This window comes from Salvelinus fontinalis, unplaced genomic scaffold (genome assembly GCF_029448725.1).
Source record: "Salvelinus fontinalis isolate EN_2023a unplaced genomic scaffold, ASM2944872v1 scaffold_0213, whole genome shotgun sequence".
Lineage (NCBI taxonomy): Eukaryota > Metazoa > Chordata > Actinopteri > Salmoniformes > Salmonidae > Salvelinus > Salvelinus fontinalis.
The window spans coordinates 54,958-75,000 of NW_026600422.1; the positions used below are offsets into that span (position 1 = coordinate 54,958).

At 47.5% G+C, this 20,043-nt stretch overlaps 1 protein-coding gene across 4 annotated transcripts in view; it reads left to right on the forward strand.

The window, feature by feature from the left end:
• The first annotated feature begins 240 nt into the window (after nucleotides 1-240).
• Nucleotides 241-20,043, forward strand: part of fam184b (family with sequence similarity 184 member B) — a 36,074-nt gene continuing 16,271 nt past the window's right edge. For 2 of the 4 annotated variants that reach the window (XM_055912779.1, XM_055912782.1), the window contains exons 1-12: nucleotides 241-950; nucleotides 4,525-4,695; nucleotides 4,796-5,572; nucleotides 7,352-7,487; nucleotides 7,810-7,955; nucleotides 8,163-8,696; nucleotides 11,051-11,161; nucleotides 11,312-11,428; nucleotides 11,624-11,898; nucleotides 15,406-15,523; nucleotides 18,812-18,928; nucleotides 19,124-19,247. In XM_055912779.1, coding sequence (XP_055768754.1) covers nucleotides 795-950; nucleotides 4,525-4,695; nucleotides 4,796-5,572; nucleotides 7,352-7,487; nucleotides 7,810-7,955; nucleotides 8,163-8,696; nucleotides 11,051-11,161; nucleotides 11,312-11,428; nucleotides 11,624-11,898; nucleotides 15,406-15,523; nucleotides 18,812-18,928; nucleotides 19,124-19,247 — 2,782 coding nt within the window. In that variant the 5' untranslated portion in view covers nucleotides 241-794. The remainder of the gene's footprint in view (nucleotides 951-4,524; nucleotides 4,696-4,795; nucleotides 5,573-7,351; nucleotides 7,488-7,809; nucleotides 7,956-8,162; nucleotides 8,697-11,050; nucleotides 11,162-11,311; nucleotides 11,429-11,623; nucleotides 11,899-15,405; nucleotides 15,524-18,811; nucleotides 18,929-19,123; nucleotides 19,248-20,043) is intronic. The other 2 variants (XM_055912783.1, XM_055912781.1) reach the window with 2 other exon arrangements.

Genomic DNA, 20,043 nt, shown 5'->3' on the forward strand with positions numbered 1-20,043 from the left:
TATACTGGGCCTAGTGAATAGGTCTACAATAATAAATATGGACTTATTAAACAGACTCATCATCTGAATAGGCAGGGAGTTCACCTGCAAATACTCATGATGAATCCATGCAATAAGTCAATTGATTCATTAAAAAGCCTTTCATCCTGGGTGTGTGCGTGTGTGTGTTTGTGTGAGTGTGTGCGCGTGCGTGTGTTTTGTGTGTGTGTGGACCGACACTACAGCAAAACCGGGGAGGGGCGTAGCAGCACTGCAGCGCTCTGCTCAAGAGGGAGAGCGAGAGCTGTCTACGGTAATGTTCCATACGCCCTCTCCGCCCCTGCTGCTCAAGAGGGAGAGCGAGAGCTGTCTACGGTAATGTTCCATACGCCCTCTCCGCCCCTGCTGCTCGAGAGACAGGTGGTCGGGACACATGCCTTCATCCTCGAGCGCTCCCCGGTTAAAATAAGAAAACAAATCGGTTGACAAGACAGCGGTGGGACTGCTGTCGTGAGGCAAGCGCGTCCCTGATGGAATTGGAGCCGGTGACCTCCGCGCAGCGAGCACCGGGCAGAGGAGAGAGAGGGGAAAGCAAGTTGGCGAGAGAATCTCACCGATTTACGTTTACGTTTCTCACCATGACTATTGCGCTGGCTGCTTTTCCGCCACAGCGGAGGGGATTGTTATTCACTTACAGAAGGAAGAAACACACAAACCTCTGAGGCAAACCGTAGAGCGAGCATTACCGGGAATTTCCTTTTGTTCCATTATTCGTTTGGATCCTAATAGCTGGTGGAAGTTGTCTCGTGAGGGTTATGATGGCTTCGGGTACTGGTAAAGCCCCGCAGCTCCCCGGCCCAGGCTCCGGTAGCCTTAACGGGACTGCAGCAGACTTACCGAACATAGAACAGGAGCTTTATGATTATCAGATGCATGGCAAGATGTGCAAGAAGATAGCTCAGCTAACCAAGGTATGAGACAGGGGAGATAATCAAGGTATGAGACAGGGGAGATAACCAAGGTATGAGACAGGGGAGATAACCAAGGTATGAGACAGGGGAGATAACCAAGGTATGAGACAGGGGAGATAGAAGATATAGCTCAGATAACCAAGGTATGAGACAGATAAAAGGTAAGACTGGACAGAGAGAGAGATAAAGATAGCTCAGCTAGGTAAGACTGGACAGAGAGAGAGATAAAGATAGCTCAGCTAGGTAAGACTGGACAGAGAGAGAGAGATAAAGATAGCTCAGCTAGGTAAGACTGGACAGAGAGATAGATAAAGATAGCTCAGCTAGGTAAGACTGGATAGAGAGAGAGATAAAGATAACTCAGCCAGGTAAGACTGGATAGAGAGAGAGATAAAGATAACTCAGCCAGGTAAGACTGGACAGAGAGATAGATAAAGATAACTCAGCTAGGTAAGACTGGACAGAGAGATAGATAAAGATAACTCAGCTAGGTAAGACTGGACAGAGAGATAGATAAAGATAGCTCAGTTAGGTAAGACTGGACAGAGAGATAGCTCAGTTAGGTAAGACTGGACAGAGAGAGAGATAAAGATAGCTCAGCTAGGTAAGACTGGACAGAGAGAGAGATAAAGATAGCTCAGCTAGGTAAGACTGGACAGAGAGATAGATAAAGATAGCTCAGCTAGGTAAGACTGGACAGAGAGAGAGATAAAGATAGCTCAGCTAGGTAAGACTGGACAGAGAGATAGCTCAGCCAGGTAAGATTGGACAGAGAGATAGCTCAGCCAGGTAAGACTGGACAGAGAGAGAGATAGAGATAGCTCAGTCAGGGCAGTTGCCTGCTGCTCATGACAATGCTGTGATGGCTTCTCCATCTTCCCCCTGGCACGTCCACTCCCTCTGTGTGTAGATGACATTCAGTGTGTGTGTGTGTGTGTGTGTGTAGGTGACAATCAGTGTGTGTGTGTGTGTGTGTAGGTGACAATCAGTGTGTGTGTGTGTGTGTAGGTGACAATCAGTGTGTGTGTGTGTGTGTAGGTGACATTCAGTGTGTGTGTGTGTGTGTAGGTGACAATCAGTGTGTGTGTAGGTGACAATCAGTGTGTGTGTGTGTGTAGGTGACAATCAGTGTGTGTGTGTGTGTGTGTAGGTGAGTGGTGCCTGAAGTCTGACTGGTCAGCGTTTGTGTCTGTGTGTATTAGAATTGATGTTCATCAGCACTGGTAGGCTGGCCCTGTCTGTCTGTCTGTCTGTCTGTCTGTCTGTCTGTCTGTCTGTCTGTCTGTCTGTCTGTCTGTCTGTCTGCCTGCCTGCCTGTCTCTGTCTGCCTGCCTGTCTGTCTGCCTGTTTGTCTGCCTGTCTGTCTGTCTGCCTGTCTGTCTGTCTGCCTGTTTATCTGTCTGCATGCCTGCCTGCCTGCCCGTCTGTCTGTCGGTCCGCCTGTCTGCCTGTCGGTCTGCCTGCCTGTCGGTCCGCCTGTCTGTGTCTGTCTGTCTGTCTGTCTGTCCGCCTGTCTGCCTGTCTGTCTGCCTATTTTAAATGAAACATTATAAAGTCTTAATGAAGCCTTCCTGAACCCATTATAATACCTCTATAGATCCTTCATAGATCCCTCAGAACCAATGATCTCTTCTAAAAAGCCTGGGAGTAGTGATCCATTCTCCTGGTGGAGTAGTGATCCGTTCTCCTGGTGGAGTAGTGATCCGTTCTCCTGGTGGAGTAGTGATCCGTTCTCCTGGTGGAGTAGTGATCCGTTCTCCTGGTGGAGTAGTGATCCGTTCTCCTGGTGGAGTAGTGATCCGTTCTCCTGGTGGAGTAGTGATCCGTTCTCCTGGTGGAGTAGTGATCCGTTCTCCTGGTGGAGTAGTGATCCGTTCTCCTGGTGGAGTAGTGATCCGTTCTCCTGGTGGAGTAGTGATCCGTTCTCCTGGTGGAGTAGCGATCCGTTCTCCTGGTGGAGTAGTGATCCGTTCTCCTGGTGGAGTAGTGATCCGTTCTCCTGGTGGAGTAGTGATCCGTTCTCCTGGTGGAGTAGTGATCCGTTCTCCTGGTGGAGTAGTGATCCGTTCTCCTGGTGGAGTAGTGATCCGTTCTCCTGGTGCAGGAAACAAGCACTGCTGTTTCTATTGGCTCATAGTGTTGCTGTTAGAAGGTCTGTTTCTATTGGCTGATAGTGTTGTTGTTAGAAGGTCTGTTTCTATTGGCTGATAGTGTTGGTGTTAGAAGGTGGGGCTGTTTCTATTGGCTGATAGTGTTGTTATTAGAAGGTGGTGGTCTGTTTCTATTGGCTGATAGTGTTGGTGTTAGAAGGTGGGGCTGTTTCTATTGGCTCATAGTGTTGGTGTTAGAAGGTGGTGGGCTGTTTCTATTGGCTCATAGTGTTGGTGTTAGAAGGTCTGTTTCTATTGGTTGATAGTGTTGCTGTTAGAAGGTGGTGGTCTGTTTCTATTGGCTGATAGTGTTGTTATTAGAAGGTCTGTTTCTATTGGTTGATAGTGTTGCTGTTAGAAGGTGGTGGTCTGTTTCTATTGGCTGATAGTGTTGCTATTAGAAGGTCTGTTTCTATTGGCTGATAGTTTTGCTATTAGAAGGTCTGTTTCTATTGGCTGATAATGTTGCTATTAGAAGGTGTTGGTCTGTTTCTATTGGCTGATAGTGTTGCTATTAGATGGTGTTTGGGTCCATGTTATACGGTATGAAGGAGGACAGAGAGCCTGGTAGGTGACCTAATACTACAGAAGGTCCATGTTATACGGTATGAAGGAGGACAGAGAGCCTGGTAGGTGACCTAATACTACAGAAGGTGTTTGGGTCCATGTTATACGGTATGAAGGAGGACAGAGAGCCTGGTAGGTGACCTAATACTACAGAAGGTGTTTGGGTCCATGTTATACGGTATGAAGGAGGACAGAGAGCCTGGTAGGTGACCTAATACCTAATACTACCGATGGTATTTGGGTCCATGTTAGTGGACGTTAGTTATTGGGTAATAGTGTCTAGGCTGGCTTCACTAAAGCCTCTGGGAGAGAGGGGGGGTGAGGGGGGGGGGGGGGGGGGGTGAGAGGGGGGGGGGGTGAGAGGGGTGACACGCGCGGAATGTCTGACAGTGCTGTGCCAGCCGTGTACCGCAGACAGAGAGGCGTCACCATAAAATCCGCCTCGCTTGTACACACACACACACACACACACACACACACACACACACACACACACACACACACACACACACACACACACACACACACACACACACACACACACACACACACACCACACACACACACACACACACACACACACACACACACACACACACACACACACACACACACACCCCTCCCTCCCTCCCTCCCTCCGCTCCAGAGGGTAAGTGAGTCGTCCGGGTCAGTTCTAGTCTCTGATAACACTGGGAGGACACTGTAGATATACTACAGACATCCTGAAGGACTTCTAGTAACGAGCGATTATAAAACATACGGCAACTGATTGATCAATATGTATTCTTGAACCTGAATATGGATCTCCTTCCTCTCGTCTTCCTCTCGTCCTCCCCTCTGTTTAATCAAAACGTCAGGTGATATATTCTCTGAACACTAAGAATGAAGAGCAGGAGGCGGCCCTTCAGACCGTCAGCCACGCCCGCCAGGAAGAGCTGAGGCGGGTTACCACGGAGACGTGTACCGAGGGGGAGGAGTCGGTAGTGCTTAGGACACGCCTCTCAGAGCTGCAGGAAACTCTTGCTCAGGTACCACGTCTGTCCGTCCAACATGTCCATCTATCACCCAGTCTGTTCCAGTGTGGATCTCCACATGTTAAACTAACTGTGTGTGTCTCTACACCTCCAGGTTCAGGCAGACTTTGAGAACTACCGTGTCCAGGCAGAGGAGAGGGATCGTGGGGTAGAGGCAGAGCTGAGGAGGGACTATGAGGAAAAGCTCCAGGCTCTGGAGCTGGAGAGACAAGAGGCCCAGACCCAACTCAACACGGCCCACGACGAGAGCCTCCGGCTGGGGAGAGAACTGGAGACGGCTGGGGAGGCAGCACAGTGCCTGGAGGTCCAATGTGACGAACTACGGAGGAAAGGAGAAGAGGAGCGAGGGAAGGGGAAGGAGGAGGAGACAGAGAGAATGCTACTCCTCTCGGAGGAGGTGAAGACTCTGAGGAAAGGGAAGGAGCAAGCGGAGGAAGAGAGGGAGAGAGCAGTGAGAGAGGAGAGGGAGAGAGCAGTGAGAGAGGAGAGGGAGGAGTGGGAGAGGGAGAGAGCAGTGAGAGAGGAGAGGGAGAGAGCAGTGAGAGAGGAGAGGGAGAAGTGGGAGAGGGAGAGAGCAGTGAGAGAGGAGAGGGAGAAGTGGGAGAGGGAGAGAGCAGTGAGAGAGGAGAGGGAGAAGTGGGAGAGGCGGATGAAGGAGGTGACAGAGGAGAAGGAGGAGTTGAAGAGGAGCATGGAGGAGGCGTGCAGGGAGGAGAGACGGCAGTGGGAGGAGAGAGAGGAGGTGGAGAAGAGAGGGATGAGTACAGTACTGAGAGAGAGGGTGAGGAAGGCGGAGGGAGAGATGGAGGGCAGTCTGCAGCGACTCAACGAGAGCAAGAGACACGCTGCCAAACTACAGGACAGAATACAGGTACTCGCCCTAACCCCTAACCCTAACCTAACCCCTAAACCTAACTCTGAACCTAACCCCTAACCCTAATTCTAACCCTAACTCTAAACCTAACCCCTAAGCCTAATTCTAACCCTAACCCCTAGGCCTAATTCTAACCCTAACTCTAAACCTAACCCCTAGGCCTAATTCTAACCCTAACTCTGAACCTAACCCCTAATCCTAATTCTAACCCTAACTCTGAACCTAACCCCCAAGCCTAAAATAGCACTTTTCCTTGTGGGGAAAATGTCCTCCTTGTTTTGCTATCATTTTGATGACTCCTGGTACCCACAGTGATCGTCAAACCCCCCCCCCCCCACCACCACACACAGGCCCTGGATGAATAGAGAGTGATTCCTAGTCAAACCAACCCCCCCCCCCACACACACACACACACACACACACACACAGGCCCTGGATGAATAGAGAGTGATTCCTAGTCAAACCAAACAGACCCAACCCCCCCCCCCCCACACACACACACACAGGCCCTGGATGAATAGAGAGTGATTCCTAGCCAACCCAACCCCCCCCCCCCCCCACCACACACAGGCCCTGGATGAATAGAGAGTGATTCCTAGTCTTTATATAGCCAGTGATGCTGTCACATAGTTTCCTGTGTATTCATCCTTCCAGCCCTGCTGCTGGTGGTTTCCCTGTGTGAACCTCACCCTCTACTTCCTGTTTCCCTGTGTGAACCTCACCCCCTACTTCCTGTTTCCCTGTGTGAACCTCACCCTCTACTTCCTGTTTCACTGTGTGAACCCCACCCTCTACTTCCTGTTTCCCTGTGTGAACCCCACCCTCTACTTCCTGTTTCCCTGTGTGAACCCCACCCTCTACTTCCTGTTTCCCCGTGTGAACCTCACCCTCTACTTCCTGTTTCCCTGTGTGAACCCCACCCTCTACTTCCTGTTTCACTGTGTGAACCTCACCCTCTACTTCCTGTTTCACTGTGTGAACCCCACCCTCTACTTCCTGTTTCACTGTGTGAACCCCACCCTCTACTTCCTGTTTCCCTGTGTGAACCCCTCCCTCTACTTCCTGTTTCCCTGTGTGAACCCCACCCTCTACTTCCTGTTTCCCCATGTGAACCTCACCCTCTACCTCCTGTTTCCCTGTGTGAACCTCACCCTCTAACTCCTGTTTCCATGTGTGAACCTCACCTTATACTTCCTGTTTCCCTGTGTGGACCTCACCCTCTACTTCCTGTTTCCCTGTGTGAACCTCACCCTCTACCTCCTGTTTCCCTGTGTGAACCACACCCTCTACTTCCTGTTTCCCTGTGTGAACCTCACCCTCTACCTCCTGTTTCCATGTGTGAACCTCACCTTATACTTCCTGTTTCCCTGTGTGAACCTCACCCTCTACTTCCTGTTTCCCCGTGTGAACCTCACCCTCTACTTCCTGTTTCCCTGTGTGAACCTCACCCTCTACTTCCTGTTTCCCTGTGTGAACCTCACCCTCTACTTCCTGTTTCCCTGTGTGAACCTCACCCTCTACTTCCTGTTTCCCTGTGTGAACCTCACCCTCTACTTCCTGTTTCCCTGTGTGAACCTCACTCTCTACTTCCTGTTTCCCTGTGTGAACCTCACCCTCTACTTCCTGTTTTCCTGTGTGAACCTCACTCTCTACTTCCTGTTTCTCTGTGTGAACCTCACCCTCTACTTCCTGTTTCCCTGTGTGAACCTCACCCTCTACTTCCTGTTTCCCTGTGTGAACCTCACTCTCTACTTCCTACCATCTCTCTCTCTCTAGGACCTGGAGGAGGAGTTGGAGTCGGGGAGGAGGCGTGTCTCGGAGGCAGAGGGTGGAGCTAAGAGGGCATGGGAGGAGTTAGTTGTGGCCAAAGAGAGACTACTGCTGCAGGAGGAGGAGCTGCAGAGCAAATCAGGTAATCAATCAACCAATCAATCAATTAATACTTTAATATATAAATACATTAATAAAACAATCTAAGAATCAATTAATCAATTAATACATCAATAGATTAATAAAACAATCTATGAATCAATCAACCAATTATTCACTCAATCAATCAAACAATCAATCAACCAATCACTCAATCTATTAATCAATAAATCAATCAACCAACCATTCAATAATCAATCAATCAATAAAGGAGTTTAAAATGTAATGTGTATGTCCTTCTGTGAACGTATTTGTGCATTCCGTGTGTGTGTGTGTGTGTGTGTGTGTGTGTGTGTGTGCGTCAGAGGAGCTGCTGAGTCGTGGTGTGTGTGAGGGGTGTGTGTGTGTGAACGTGGAGGAGTTGAAAGGTCAGGTGAACAAACTGCAGAGCAGGAACAGAGAGCTGGAGTTACAGAGCAGAAACCACGACCACGCCAGGCAGATACGCCAGGTACACACACACACACACACACACACACACACACACACACACACACACACACACACACACACACACACACACACACACACACACACACACACACACACACACACACACACACACACACACACACACACACCAACTTTGAATGAAACCCAGTAATGAGACAACATTCTGACCGTGTGTGTGTGTGTGTGCGTGTGTGTGTGTGTCCAGCATGCGGAGGCCCTGGCTAGTCTGCGTTCTGAGATGGTGAGGGCTCAGTCCGAGGAGCTCCGGAGAGAACGGAAACACGCAGAGGTGGAGAAGAAACAAATGCAGAAAGAGATGGAGGAAGAGAGAGACAAACTGCAGAAAGAAAGAGAAGAAGAGAGACACAGACTGCAGAAAGAAAGAGAAGAAGAGAGAGACAAACTGCAGAAAGAAAGAGAAGAAGAGAGAGACAGACTGCAGAAAGAAAGAGAAGAAGAGAGAGAACGCCTGCAGAAAGAGATAGAAGAGGTGAAAGGAAGAGTGACAACCCAGATGGAAGGAAACACGGAGCTAGTGGAGGAGGAGAGAGAGAGTCTGAACCAGGAGAAGAAGAAATTGGCAGAGCAGGCGGAAGTAGAGAGAAAGCGATTGAAGGATCAGGCGGAGGAGGAAAGAAAGCGATTGAAGGATCAGGTGAAGAGAGCGATTGAAGAGGTGATGAGGAAACATGCAGCTGAGCTTCACAACGCCCAGGAAGCACTGAGGAGAAACCAAGAGGTAACACACGACGGAGACAGCTAGTCTGAGTCCCAGATAGAACCAGGAAGCACTGAGGAGAAACCAAGAGGTAACACACCACGGAGACAGCTAGTCTGAGTCCCAGATAGAACCAGGAAGCACTGAGGAGAAACCAAGAGGTAACACACCACGGAGACAGCTAGTCTGAGTCCCAGATAGAACCAGGAAGCACTGAGGAGAAACCAAGAGGTAACACACGACGGAGACAGCTAGTCTGAGTCCCAGATAGAACCAGGAAGACATTACAGACAGCTAGTCTGACTGGGTCCCAGACAGAACCAGAAAGACATTACAGATAGCTAGTCTGAGTCCCAGATAGAACCAGGAAGACATTACAGACAGCTAGTCTGACTGGGTCCCAGACAGAACCAGAAAGACATTACAGACAGCTAGTCTGACTGGGTCCCAGACAGAACCAGAAAGATATTACAGACAGCTCGTCTGAGTCCCAGACAGAACCAGGAAGACATTACAGACAGCTAGTCTGACTGGGTCCCAGACAGAACCAGGAAGACATTACAGACAGCTAGTCTGAGTCCCAGACAGAACCAGAAAGACATTACAGACAGCTAGTCTGAGTCCCAGACAGAACCAGAAAGACATTACAGACAGCTAGTCTGAGTCCCAGACAGAACCAGAAAGACATTACAGACAGCTAGTCTGACTGGGTCCCAGACAGAACCAGAAAGACATTACAGACAGCTAGTCTGACTGGGTCCCAGACAGAACCAGGAAGACATTACAGACAGCTAGTCTGACTGGGTCCCAGACAGAACCAGAAAGACATTACAGACAGCTAGTCTGACTGGGTCCCAGACAGAACCAGAAAGACATTACAGACAGCTAGTCTGACTGGGTCCCAGACAGAACCAGAAAGACATTACAGACAGCTAGTCTGACTGGGTCCCAGACAGAACCAGGAAGACATTACAGACAGCTAGTCTGACTGGGTCCCAGACAGAACCAGAAAGACATTACAGACAGCTAGTCTGACTTGGTCCCAGACAGAACCAGAAAGACATTACAGACAGCTAGTCTGACTGGGTCCCAGACAGAACCAGAAAGACATTACAGACAGCTAGTCTGACTGGGTCCCAGACAGAACCAGGAAGACATTACAGACAGCTAGTCTGAGTCCCGGACAGAACCAGAAAGACATTACAGACAGCTAGTCTGAGTCCCAGACAGAACCAGAAAGACATTACAGACAGCTAGTCTGACTGGGTCCCAGACAGAACCAGAAAGACATTACAGACAGCTAGTCTGACTGGGTCCCAGACAGAACCAGGAAGACATTACAGACAGCTAGTCTGAGTCCCAGACAGAACCAGAAAGACATTACAGACAGCTAGTCTGACTGGGTCCCAGACAGAACCAGGAAGACATTACAGACAGCTAGTCTGACTGGGTCCCAGACAGAACCAGGAAGACATTACAGACAGCTAGTCTGACTGGGTCCCAGACAGAACCAGAAAGACATTACAGACAGCTAGTCTGACTGGGTCCCAGACAGAACCAGAAAGACATTACAGACAGCTAGTCTGAGTCCCAGACAGAACCAGAAAGACATTAGACAGCTAGTCTGACTGGGTCCCAGACAGAACCAGAAGGACATTACAGACAGCTAGTCTGAGTCCCAGACCAAACCAGAAAGACATTACAGACAGCTAGTCTGAGTCCCAGACAGAACCAGAAAGACATTACAGACAGCTAGTCTGACTGGGTCCCAGACAGAACCAGAAAGACATTACAGACAGCTAGTCAGAGTCCCAGACAGAACCAGAAAGACATTACAGACAGCTAGTCTGACTGGGTCCCAGACAGAACCAGAAAGACATTACAGACAGCTAGTCTGAGTCCCAGACAGAACCAGAAAGACATTACAGACAGCTAGTCTGACTGGGTCCCAGACAGAACCAGAAAGACATTACAGACAGCTAGTCTGAGTCCCAGACAGAACCAGAAAGACATTACAGACAGCTAGTCTGACTGGGTCCCAGACAGAACCAGAAAGACATTACAGACAGCTAGTCTGAGTCCCAGACAGAACCAGAAAGACATTACAGACAGCTAGTCTGAGTCCCAGACAGAACCAGAAAGACATTACAGACAGCTAGTCTGACTGGGTCCCAGACAGAACCAGAAAGACATTACAGACAGCTAGTCTGACTGGGTCCCAGACAGAACCAGAAAGACATTACAGACAGCTAGTCAGAGTCCCAGACAGGACCAGAAAGACATTACAGACAAAGGAGTTCCCGTCTGGGAGTTCCCGTCTGTTACAGACGGGCCTCACAGACAACCACTGCGGTGTGTGTGTGTGTGTGTGTCAGCAGGTGTGTGTACGTGTGCAGGAGGAGAGGAGGAGCAGTGAAGAGGTATGTCGAAGGCTGGAGACTGAGAGGGAGGAGCTTAGAGACCAGCTGCAGCAGGCAACCAATCAGGTGAGAGAGGCTTGGCCTTGACTCCCATCAAGGACTCAGACTCTCCTTTGATACACAAACCACATACTGTACTGACAACATTCTGACCGTGTGTGTGTGTGTGTGTGTGTGTGTGTGTGTGTGTGTGTGTGTGTGTGTGTGTGTGTGTAGATCTGGCGTTTGGAAGGTGTCATACAGCAGCAAAGTCAGGGGTGTGTGGCCTCTGAAACTCCTCCCACCTGCGGAATCCACTGTTCCCACCTCCGAGAGGATCTACAACACATACAGGTTACACACACACACACACACACACACACACACACACACACACACACTTAAATTGAACAGATTGGTGTCTAAATCACAGATTAGTGTTGATTGGTTTTTCAATCTCTGCTGTGTGTGATGGATGGTGTGTGTGTGTGGTTGTGTGTGTGTGTGGTTGTGGTTGTGTGTGTGTGTGTGGTTGTGTGTGTGTGTCAGGAAGAGATGGAGCGGCAGAGAGAGAGTTACCAGAGGGAGATGACAGGCCTGAGAACAGACAAACAGAGACTGGAGGAGAAGGTTCTAGAGCTCAACCGACAGAACCAAGAGAACACAGACACAAACGTTCTAGAACACAGCCAAGAGAACACAGACAGAAACGTTCTAGAACACAACCAAGAGAGCACAGACAGAAACGTTCTAGAACACAACCAAGAGAACACAGACACAAACGTTCTAGAACACAACCAAGAGAACACAGACGAGAGAATCCGGTAGGTTGGAAAACTTTAAACAACGACAAAACACTATTCACCTTATGATGCCTCGCCCACATGACCCAGTTCCTGATCCAACCTAGATCTTCAACCTAGATTTTCAACCTAGAGCTTCAACCTAGAGCTTCAACCTAGATCTTCAACCTAGATCTTCAACCTAGATCTCCAACCTAGATCTTCAACCTAGATCTCCAACCTAGATCTTCAACCTAGATCTCCAACCTAGATCTCCAACCTAGATTTTCAACCTAGATCTCCAACCTAGATCTCCAACCTAGATCTCCAACCTAGATCTCCAACCTAGATCTTCAACCTAGATCTCCAACCAGATCTCCAACCTAGATCTTCAACCTAGATCTTCAACCTAGATCTTCAACCTAGATCTCCAACCTAGATCTTCAACCTAGATCTTCAACCTAGATCTCCAACCTAGATCTTCAACCTAGATCTTCAACCTAGATCTCCAACCTAGATCTTCAACCTAGATCTCCAACCTAGATCTCCAACCTAGATCTCCAACCTAGATCTTCAACCTAGATCTTCAACCTAGATCTTCAACCTAGATCTCCAACCTAGATCTCCAACCTAGATTTTCAACCTAGATCTCCAACCTAGATCTCCAACCTAGATCTTCAACCTAGATCCAACATAACCAGACAAGGTAAAAATCTGTCGTTCTGCCCCTGAACAAGGCAGTTAACCCACTGTTCCCCGGTAGGCCGTCATTGAAAATAAGAATTTGTTCTTAACTGACTTGCCTAGTTAAATAAAGGTAAAATAAAAAAAATATTATTTTCCTACTTTCAGCCCATCCACAAACAAGCAAAACTTCATTAGATATCAATGAAATTTGGCAAAACTATGGAATAACGTGCACAGAATTTGAAAGGTATGTTAATTCTATGTTGAGGATTTTTTTGTTGAAAGAATCAAAAAGTTCCCTTTTACTCGGTCACTCAGTTTAACATACTATGGGGAGTCAACGCGTTTTTAGTTTTCTTCAGGGTAATGTGATTGGTCGTTGACTGCCCATGGTATGTTATACCCCGTTTCCTCCTACAGGGAACAGTAGTTATAGTCAGAACTGTACAGATTTATTTCACGTAGTATAAGCACTTGGAAGCTTACGTTCATTAGCATTAGCATTCTCATAGAGAATGACTGGCGGTGTTAGCTAGTTAGCATATTAGACTGTATCTAATGGTCGTTATACATAGTCTGTATCCCTTATCAATCAAAGATCAATGCTTGAAATAGCAATGTTGTTAGACACAGAATATCAATGACAAAAGACAGAAACGGAGGCGAAATGTTTTATGACGATAACATTAGGATATTTGCAATCTGTTGCGCCACGAAGCTAACGAGCTAACACCGCCAGTCATTCTCTATGAGAATGCTAATGCTAACGAATGTTAGTTTCTGAGTGCTTTTGCTACGTGAAAACAAACGTTAGAATTTGTTCAATAATTCTCCTCAATATAGAATTGACATATATTTAAAATTCTGTGCACGCTTTCTAATAGTTTTGACAAATTTAAATCACATTTAAGAATGTTTTGCTTGTTTGTGGAAAACAAATAAATTGGATGCCCCCTTGTTTTTAATTAAATTTTACCTTTAACCTTTATTTAATTATTATAATTATTTAATATTTATTTGTGTTGATTTTAACCTTTATTTAATTAGGCAAGTCAGTTAAGAACAAATTCTTATTTACAATGACCCTTGATGACAGTCAGATGTGGTAAACAGATGAGCTCTAATATATTGGCACCCTTGATGACAGTCAGATGGACCACAATGTTGTTGTTTTTTAAACTGGTTGAATGTTTATTTGTACCCTGTAGCTGTGGGCATCTACAACTTACCCCAGGTGTTTATTTGTACCCCGTGGGCATCTACAACTTACCCCAGGTGTTTATTTGTACCCTGTAGCTGTGGGCATCTACAACTTACCCCAGGTGTTTATTTGTACCCCGTAGCTGTGGGCATCTACAACTTACCCCAGGTGTTTATTTGTACCCCGTGGGCATCTACAACTTACCCCAGGTGTTTATTTGTACCCTGTAGCTGTGGGCATCTACAACTTACCCCAGGTGTTTATTTGTACCCCGTAGCTGCGGGCATCTACAACTTACCCCAGGTGTTTATTTGTACCCTGTAGCTGTGGGCATCTACAACTTACCCCAGGTGTTTATTTGTACCCCGTAGCTGTGGGCATCTACAACTTACCCCAGGTGTTTATTTGTACCCTGTAGCTGTGGGCATCTACAACTTACCCCAGGGGTTTATTTGTACCCTGTAGCTGTGGGCATCTACAACTTACCCCAGGTCGCAGTTATAAATGAGAACTTGTTCTCAACTAGCTTACCAGGTTAAATAAAGGTGAAAATAAAAAACATAAATTACACAGTCAATTAGAATTACCTGCCTTCAATCAAAGGATTTTTTTTTGTTTTACTTTGAAGTGAAAAATCAAAAATGTTGAGTTAGGAAACCAAGTGTTTCTTTCAATTTCAACTGATTTTTAGAAGGAATGGTGAATCATGTAAAAGGTGTCAATATTTAACCTTTATTTAACTAGGCAAGTCAGTTAAGAACAAATTCTTATTTACAATGACGGCCTACCAGGGAACAGTGGGTTAACTGCCTTGTTCAGGGGCAGAACGACAGATTTTTACCTTGTCATCTCGGGGGATTCGATCTAGCAACCTTTATGGTTACTGGCCCAACGTTCTAACCACTAGGCTACCTGCCGCCCCTCCACTCTAACCACTAGGCTACCTGCCGCCCCTCCAATCTAACCACTAGGCTACCTGCCGCCCCTCCACTCTAACCACTAGGCTACCTGCCACCTCTAACCACTAGGCTACCTGCCGCCCCTCCACTCTAACCACTAGGATACCTGCCGCCCCTCCAATCTAACCACTAGGCTACCTGCCGCCCCTCCACTCTAACCACTAGGCTACCTGCCGCCCCTCCAATCTAACCACTAGGCTACCTGCCGCCCCTCCAATCTAACCACTAGGCTACCTGCCTCCTCTAACCACTAGGCTACCTGCCGCCCCTCCAATCTAACCACTAGGCTACCTGCCGCCCCTCCACTCTAACCACTAGGCTACCTGCCGCCCCTCCAATCTAACCACTCTAGGCTACCTGCCGCCCCTCCAATCTAACCACTAGGCTACCTGCCGCCCCTCCAATCTAACCACTAGGCTACGTGCCGCCCCTCCAATCTAACCACTAGGCTACCTGCCGCCCCTCCAATCTAACCACTAGGCTACCTGCCGCCCCTCCAATCTAACCACTAGGCTACCTGCCTCCTCTAACCACTAGGCTACCTGCCGCCCCTCCAATCTAACCACTAGGCTACCTGCCGCCACACTGTTGTTGCCAGGGGGTCATAAGGTGAATAGACTTATATTCTGCAGTGTGGTAACACATTTTTACATATTGTGTGTGTGTGTGTGTGTGTGTGTGTGTGTGTGTGTGTGTCTCCAGGTCAGAGTGTGAGGAGCGCCTGAGGGCGGAGCTTAAGGCGGAGCTTGATGCGGCTGTTGCCACGAGCAACCAGAGAGAGCAGGAGCTGCAGACTCAACTAGCCGATCTCCAATCACAGGTAATCTACTCAACTAGCCAATCACCAATCACAGATTATCTACTCAACTAGTCAATCACCAATCACAGATTATCTACTCAACTAGCCAATCACCAATCACAGATTATCTACTCAACTAGTCAATCACCAATCACAGATTATCTACTCAACTAGTCAATCACCAATCACAGATTATCTACTCAACTAGCCAATCACCAATCACAGATTATCTACTCAACTAGTCAATCACCAATCACAGATTATCTACTCAACTAGCCAATCACCAATCACAGATTATCTACTCAACTAGTCAATCACCAATCACAGATTATCTACTCAACTAGTCAATCACCAATCACAGATTATCTACTCAACTAGTCAATCACCAATCACAGATTATCTACTCAACTAGTCAATCACCAATCACAGATTATCTACTCAACTAGTCAATCACCAATCACAGATTATCTACTCAACTAGCCAATCACCAATCACAGGTAGTCTACTCAACTAGTCAATCACCAATCACAGATTATCTACTCAACTAGTCAATCACCAATCACAGATTATCTACTCAACTAGTCAATCACCAATCACAGGTATTCTACTCAACTAGCCAATCACCAATCACAGATTATCTACTCAACTAGCCAATCACCAATCACAGGTAGTCTACTCAACTAGTCAATCACCAATCACAGATTATCTACTCAACTAGTCAATCACCAATCACAGGTAATCTACTCAACTAGCCAATCACCAATCACAGATTATCACGAGGAGCTTCACTAACCACAGATCTAGGATCTGCTCTAACTCACTATTGATCTGAGATGTCTGGGGGGGGGGGGGGGGGGGGGGGGGGGATCTGCTCTAACCTCACTATTGATCTGAGATGTCTGGAGGGGATCTGCTCTAACCTCACTATTGATATGAGATGTCTGGAGGGGATCTGATCTAACCTCACTATTGATCTGAGATGTCTGGGAGGGATCTGATCTAACCTCACTATTGATCTGAGATGTCTGGGGGGGGGGGGGGGGTCTGATCTAACCTCACTATTGATCTGAGATGTCTGGGGGGGGGGGGGATCTGATCTAACCTCACCATTGATCTGTGATGTCTGGGGGGGATCTGTTCTAACCTCACTATTGATCTGAGATGTCTGGGGGGATCTGATCTAACCTCACTATTGATCTGAAATGTCTGGGGAGGATCTGATCTAACCTCACTATTGATCTGAGATGTCTGGAGGGGATCTGTTCTAACCTCACTATTGATCTGAGATGTCTGGGGGGATCTGATCTAACCTCACTATTGATCTGAGATGTCTGTGGGGGGGGATCTGATCTAACCTCACTATTGATCTGTGATGTCTGGGGGGGATCTGTCCTAACCTCACTATTGATCTGAGATGTCTGTGGGAGGGATCTGTTCTAACCTCACTATTGATCTGAGATGTCTGTGGGAGGGATCTGTTCTAACCTCACTATTGATCTGAGATGTCTGGAGGGATCTGATCTAACCTCACTATTGATCTGAAATGTCTGTGGGGGGGGGGGGATCTGATCTAACCTCACTATTGATCTGAAATGTCTTGCGGGGGGATCTGATCTAACCTCACTATTGATCTGAGATGTCTGGAGGGGATCTGATCTAACCTCACTATTGATCTGAGATGTCTGGGGGGGGATCTGATCTAACCTCACTATTGATCTGAGATGTCTGGAGGGGATCTGATCTAACCTCACTATTGATCTGAGATGTCTGGGGGGGGGGATCTGATCTAACCTCACTATTGATCTGTGATGTCTGGGGGGGATCTGTTCTAACCTCACTATTGATCTGAGATGTCTGGGGGGATCTGATCTAACCTCACTATTGATCTGAAATGTCTGGGGGGGGGGGATCTGATCTAACCTCACTATTGATCTGAGATGTCTGGAGGGGATCTGTTCTAACCTCACTATTGATCTGAGATGTCTGGGGGGATCTGTTCTAACCTCACTATTGATCTGAGATGTCTGGGGGGATCTGATCTAACCTCACTATTGATCTGAGATGTCTGGGGGGGATCTGTTCTAACCTCACTATTGATCTGAAATGTCTGGGGGGGGGGGGATCTGTTCTAACCTCACTATTTATCTGAGATGTCTGGGGGGGATCTGTCCTAACCTCACTATTGATCTGAGATGTCTGGAGGGATCTGTTCTAACCTCACTATTGATCTGAGATGTCTGGAGGGATCTGATCTAACCTCACTATTGATCTGAAATGTCTGTGGGGAGAGGGGATCTGATCTAACCTCACTATTGATCTGAGATGTCTGGGGGGGATCTGATCTAACCTCACTATTGATCTGAAATGTCTGGGAGGGATCTGATCTAACCTCACTATTGATCTGAAATGTCTGGGGGGGATCTGATCTAACCTCACTATTGATCTGAGATGTCTGGAGGGGATCTGATCTAACCTCACTATTGATCTGAGATGTCTGGGGGGGATCTGATCTAACCTCACTATTGATCTGAGATGTCTGGAGGGGATCTGATCTAACCTCACTATTGATCTGAGATGTCTGGGGGGGGGATCTGATCTAACCTCACTATTGATCTGTGATGTCTGGGGGGGATCTGTTCTAACCTCACTATTGATCTGAAATGTCTGGGGGGGGGGGATCTGTTCTAACCTCACTATTGATCTGAGATGTCTGGGGGGGATCTGATCTAACCTCACTATTGATCTGAGATGTCTGTGGGAGGGATCTGATCTAACCTCACTATTGATCTGAGATGTCTGGAGGGATCGGATCTAACCTCACTATTGATCTGAAATGTCTGTGGGGGGGGGGGGGGTCTGATCTAACCTCACTATTGATCTGAGATGTCTGGGGCGGATCTGATCTAACCTCACTATTGATCTGAAATGTCTGGGAGGGATCTGATCTAACCTCACTATTGATCTGAAATGTCTGGGGGGGATCTGATCTAACCTCACTATTGATCTGAGATGTCTGGGGGGGGATCTGATCTAACCTCACTATTGATCTGAAATGTCTGGGAGGGATCTGATCTAACCTCACTATTGATCTGAGATGTCTGGAGGGGATCTGATCTAACCTCACTATTGATCTGAGATGTCTGGGGGGATCTGTTCTAACCTCACTATTGATCTGAGATGTCTGGGGGGGGATCTGATCTATCCTCTGGAGGGGGTGGGAAATATATATATATAAAAAAAAATCTAACCCTTAAACTAAACAGACAGTTGAATAATTTCCTGTTTGACTGAGCTAACTTCCTGTTGTAGGTGGAGAGGAAGGCGGGGCCAGCAGACGGTCACCATGACGACAGTGAGATTGACAGGCTGCGAAGGGAGGTGCAGGAGACCAGAGACATGAACCAGAGACTGAGAGAGCAGTTGCAGGTACACACACACACACACACACACACACACACACACACACACACACACACACACACACACACACACACACACACACACACACACACACACACACACACACACACACACACACATTTCTTTAGTAGTGACACTGACAGAGTGTGTGTGTGTGTGTGAGAGAGAGAGAGAGAGATAACATAGTTTATTTTCTTTTAGGAGGAGCCACAGAGACACTCTGAGGAACGACACGTGGCGGCGTTGCAGGTTCTGGAGAGACGAGCTCAGGAGGAACTGCAGACAGAGAGGAACAGACTACAGACACTACACCTGTTACAGCTAGGTAACACACTACACCTGTTACAGCTAGGTAACACACTACACCTGTTACAGCTAGGTAACACACTACACCTGCTACAGCTAGGTAACACACTACACCTGTTACAGCTAGGTAACACACTACACCTGTTACAGCTAGGTAACACACTACACCTGTTACAGCTAGGTAACACACTACACCTGTTACAGCTAGGTAACACACTACACCTGCTGCAGCTAGGTAACACACTACACCTGCTACAGCTAGGTAACACACTACACCTGCTACAGCTAGGTAACACACACTACACCTGTTACAGCTAGGTAACACACTACACCTGTTACAGCTAGGTAACACACTACACCTGTTACAGCTAGGTAACACACTACACCTGTTACAGCTAGGTAACACACTACACCTGTTACAGCTAGGTAACACACTACACCTGTTACAGCTAGGTAACACACTACACCTGCTACAGCTAGGTAACACACACACTACACCTGTTACAGCTAGGTAACACACTACACCTGTTACAGCTAGGTAACACACTACACCTGCTACAGCTAGGTAACACACTACACCTGTTACAGCTAGGTAACACACTACACCTGTTACAGCTAGGTAACACACTACACCTGTTACAGCTAGGTAACACACTACACCTGTTACAGCTAGGTAACACACTACACCTGCTACAGCTAGGTAACACACTACACCTGTTACAGCTAGGTAACACACTACACCTGTTACAGCTAGGTAACACACTACACCTGTTACAGCTAGGTAACACACTACACCTGTTACAGCTAGGTAACAC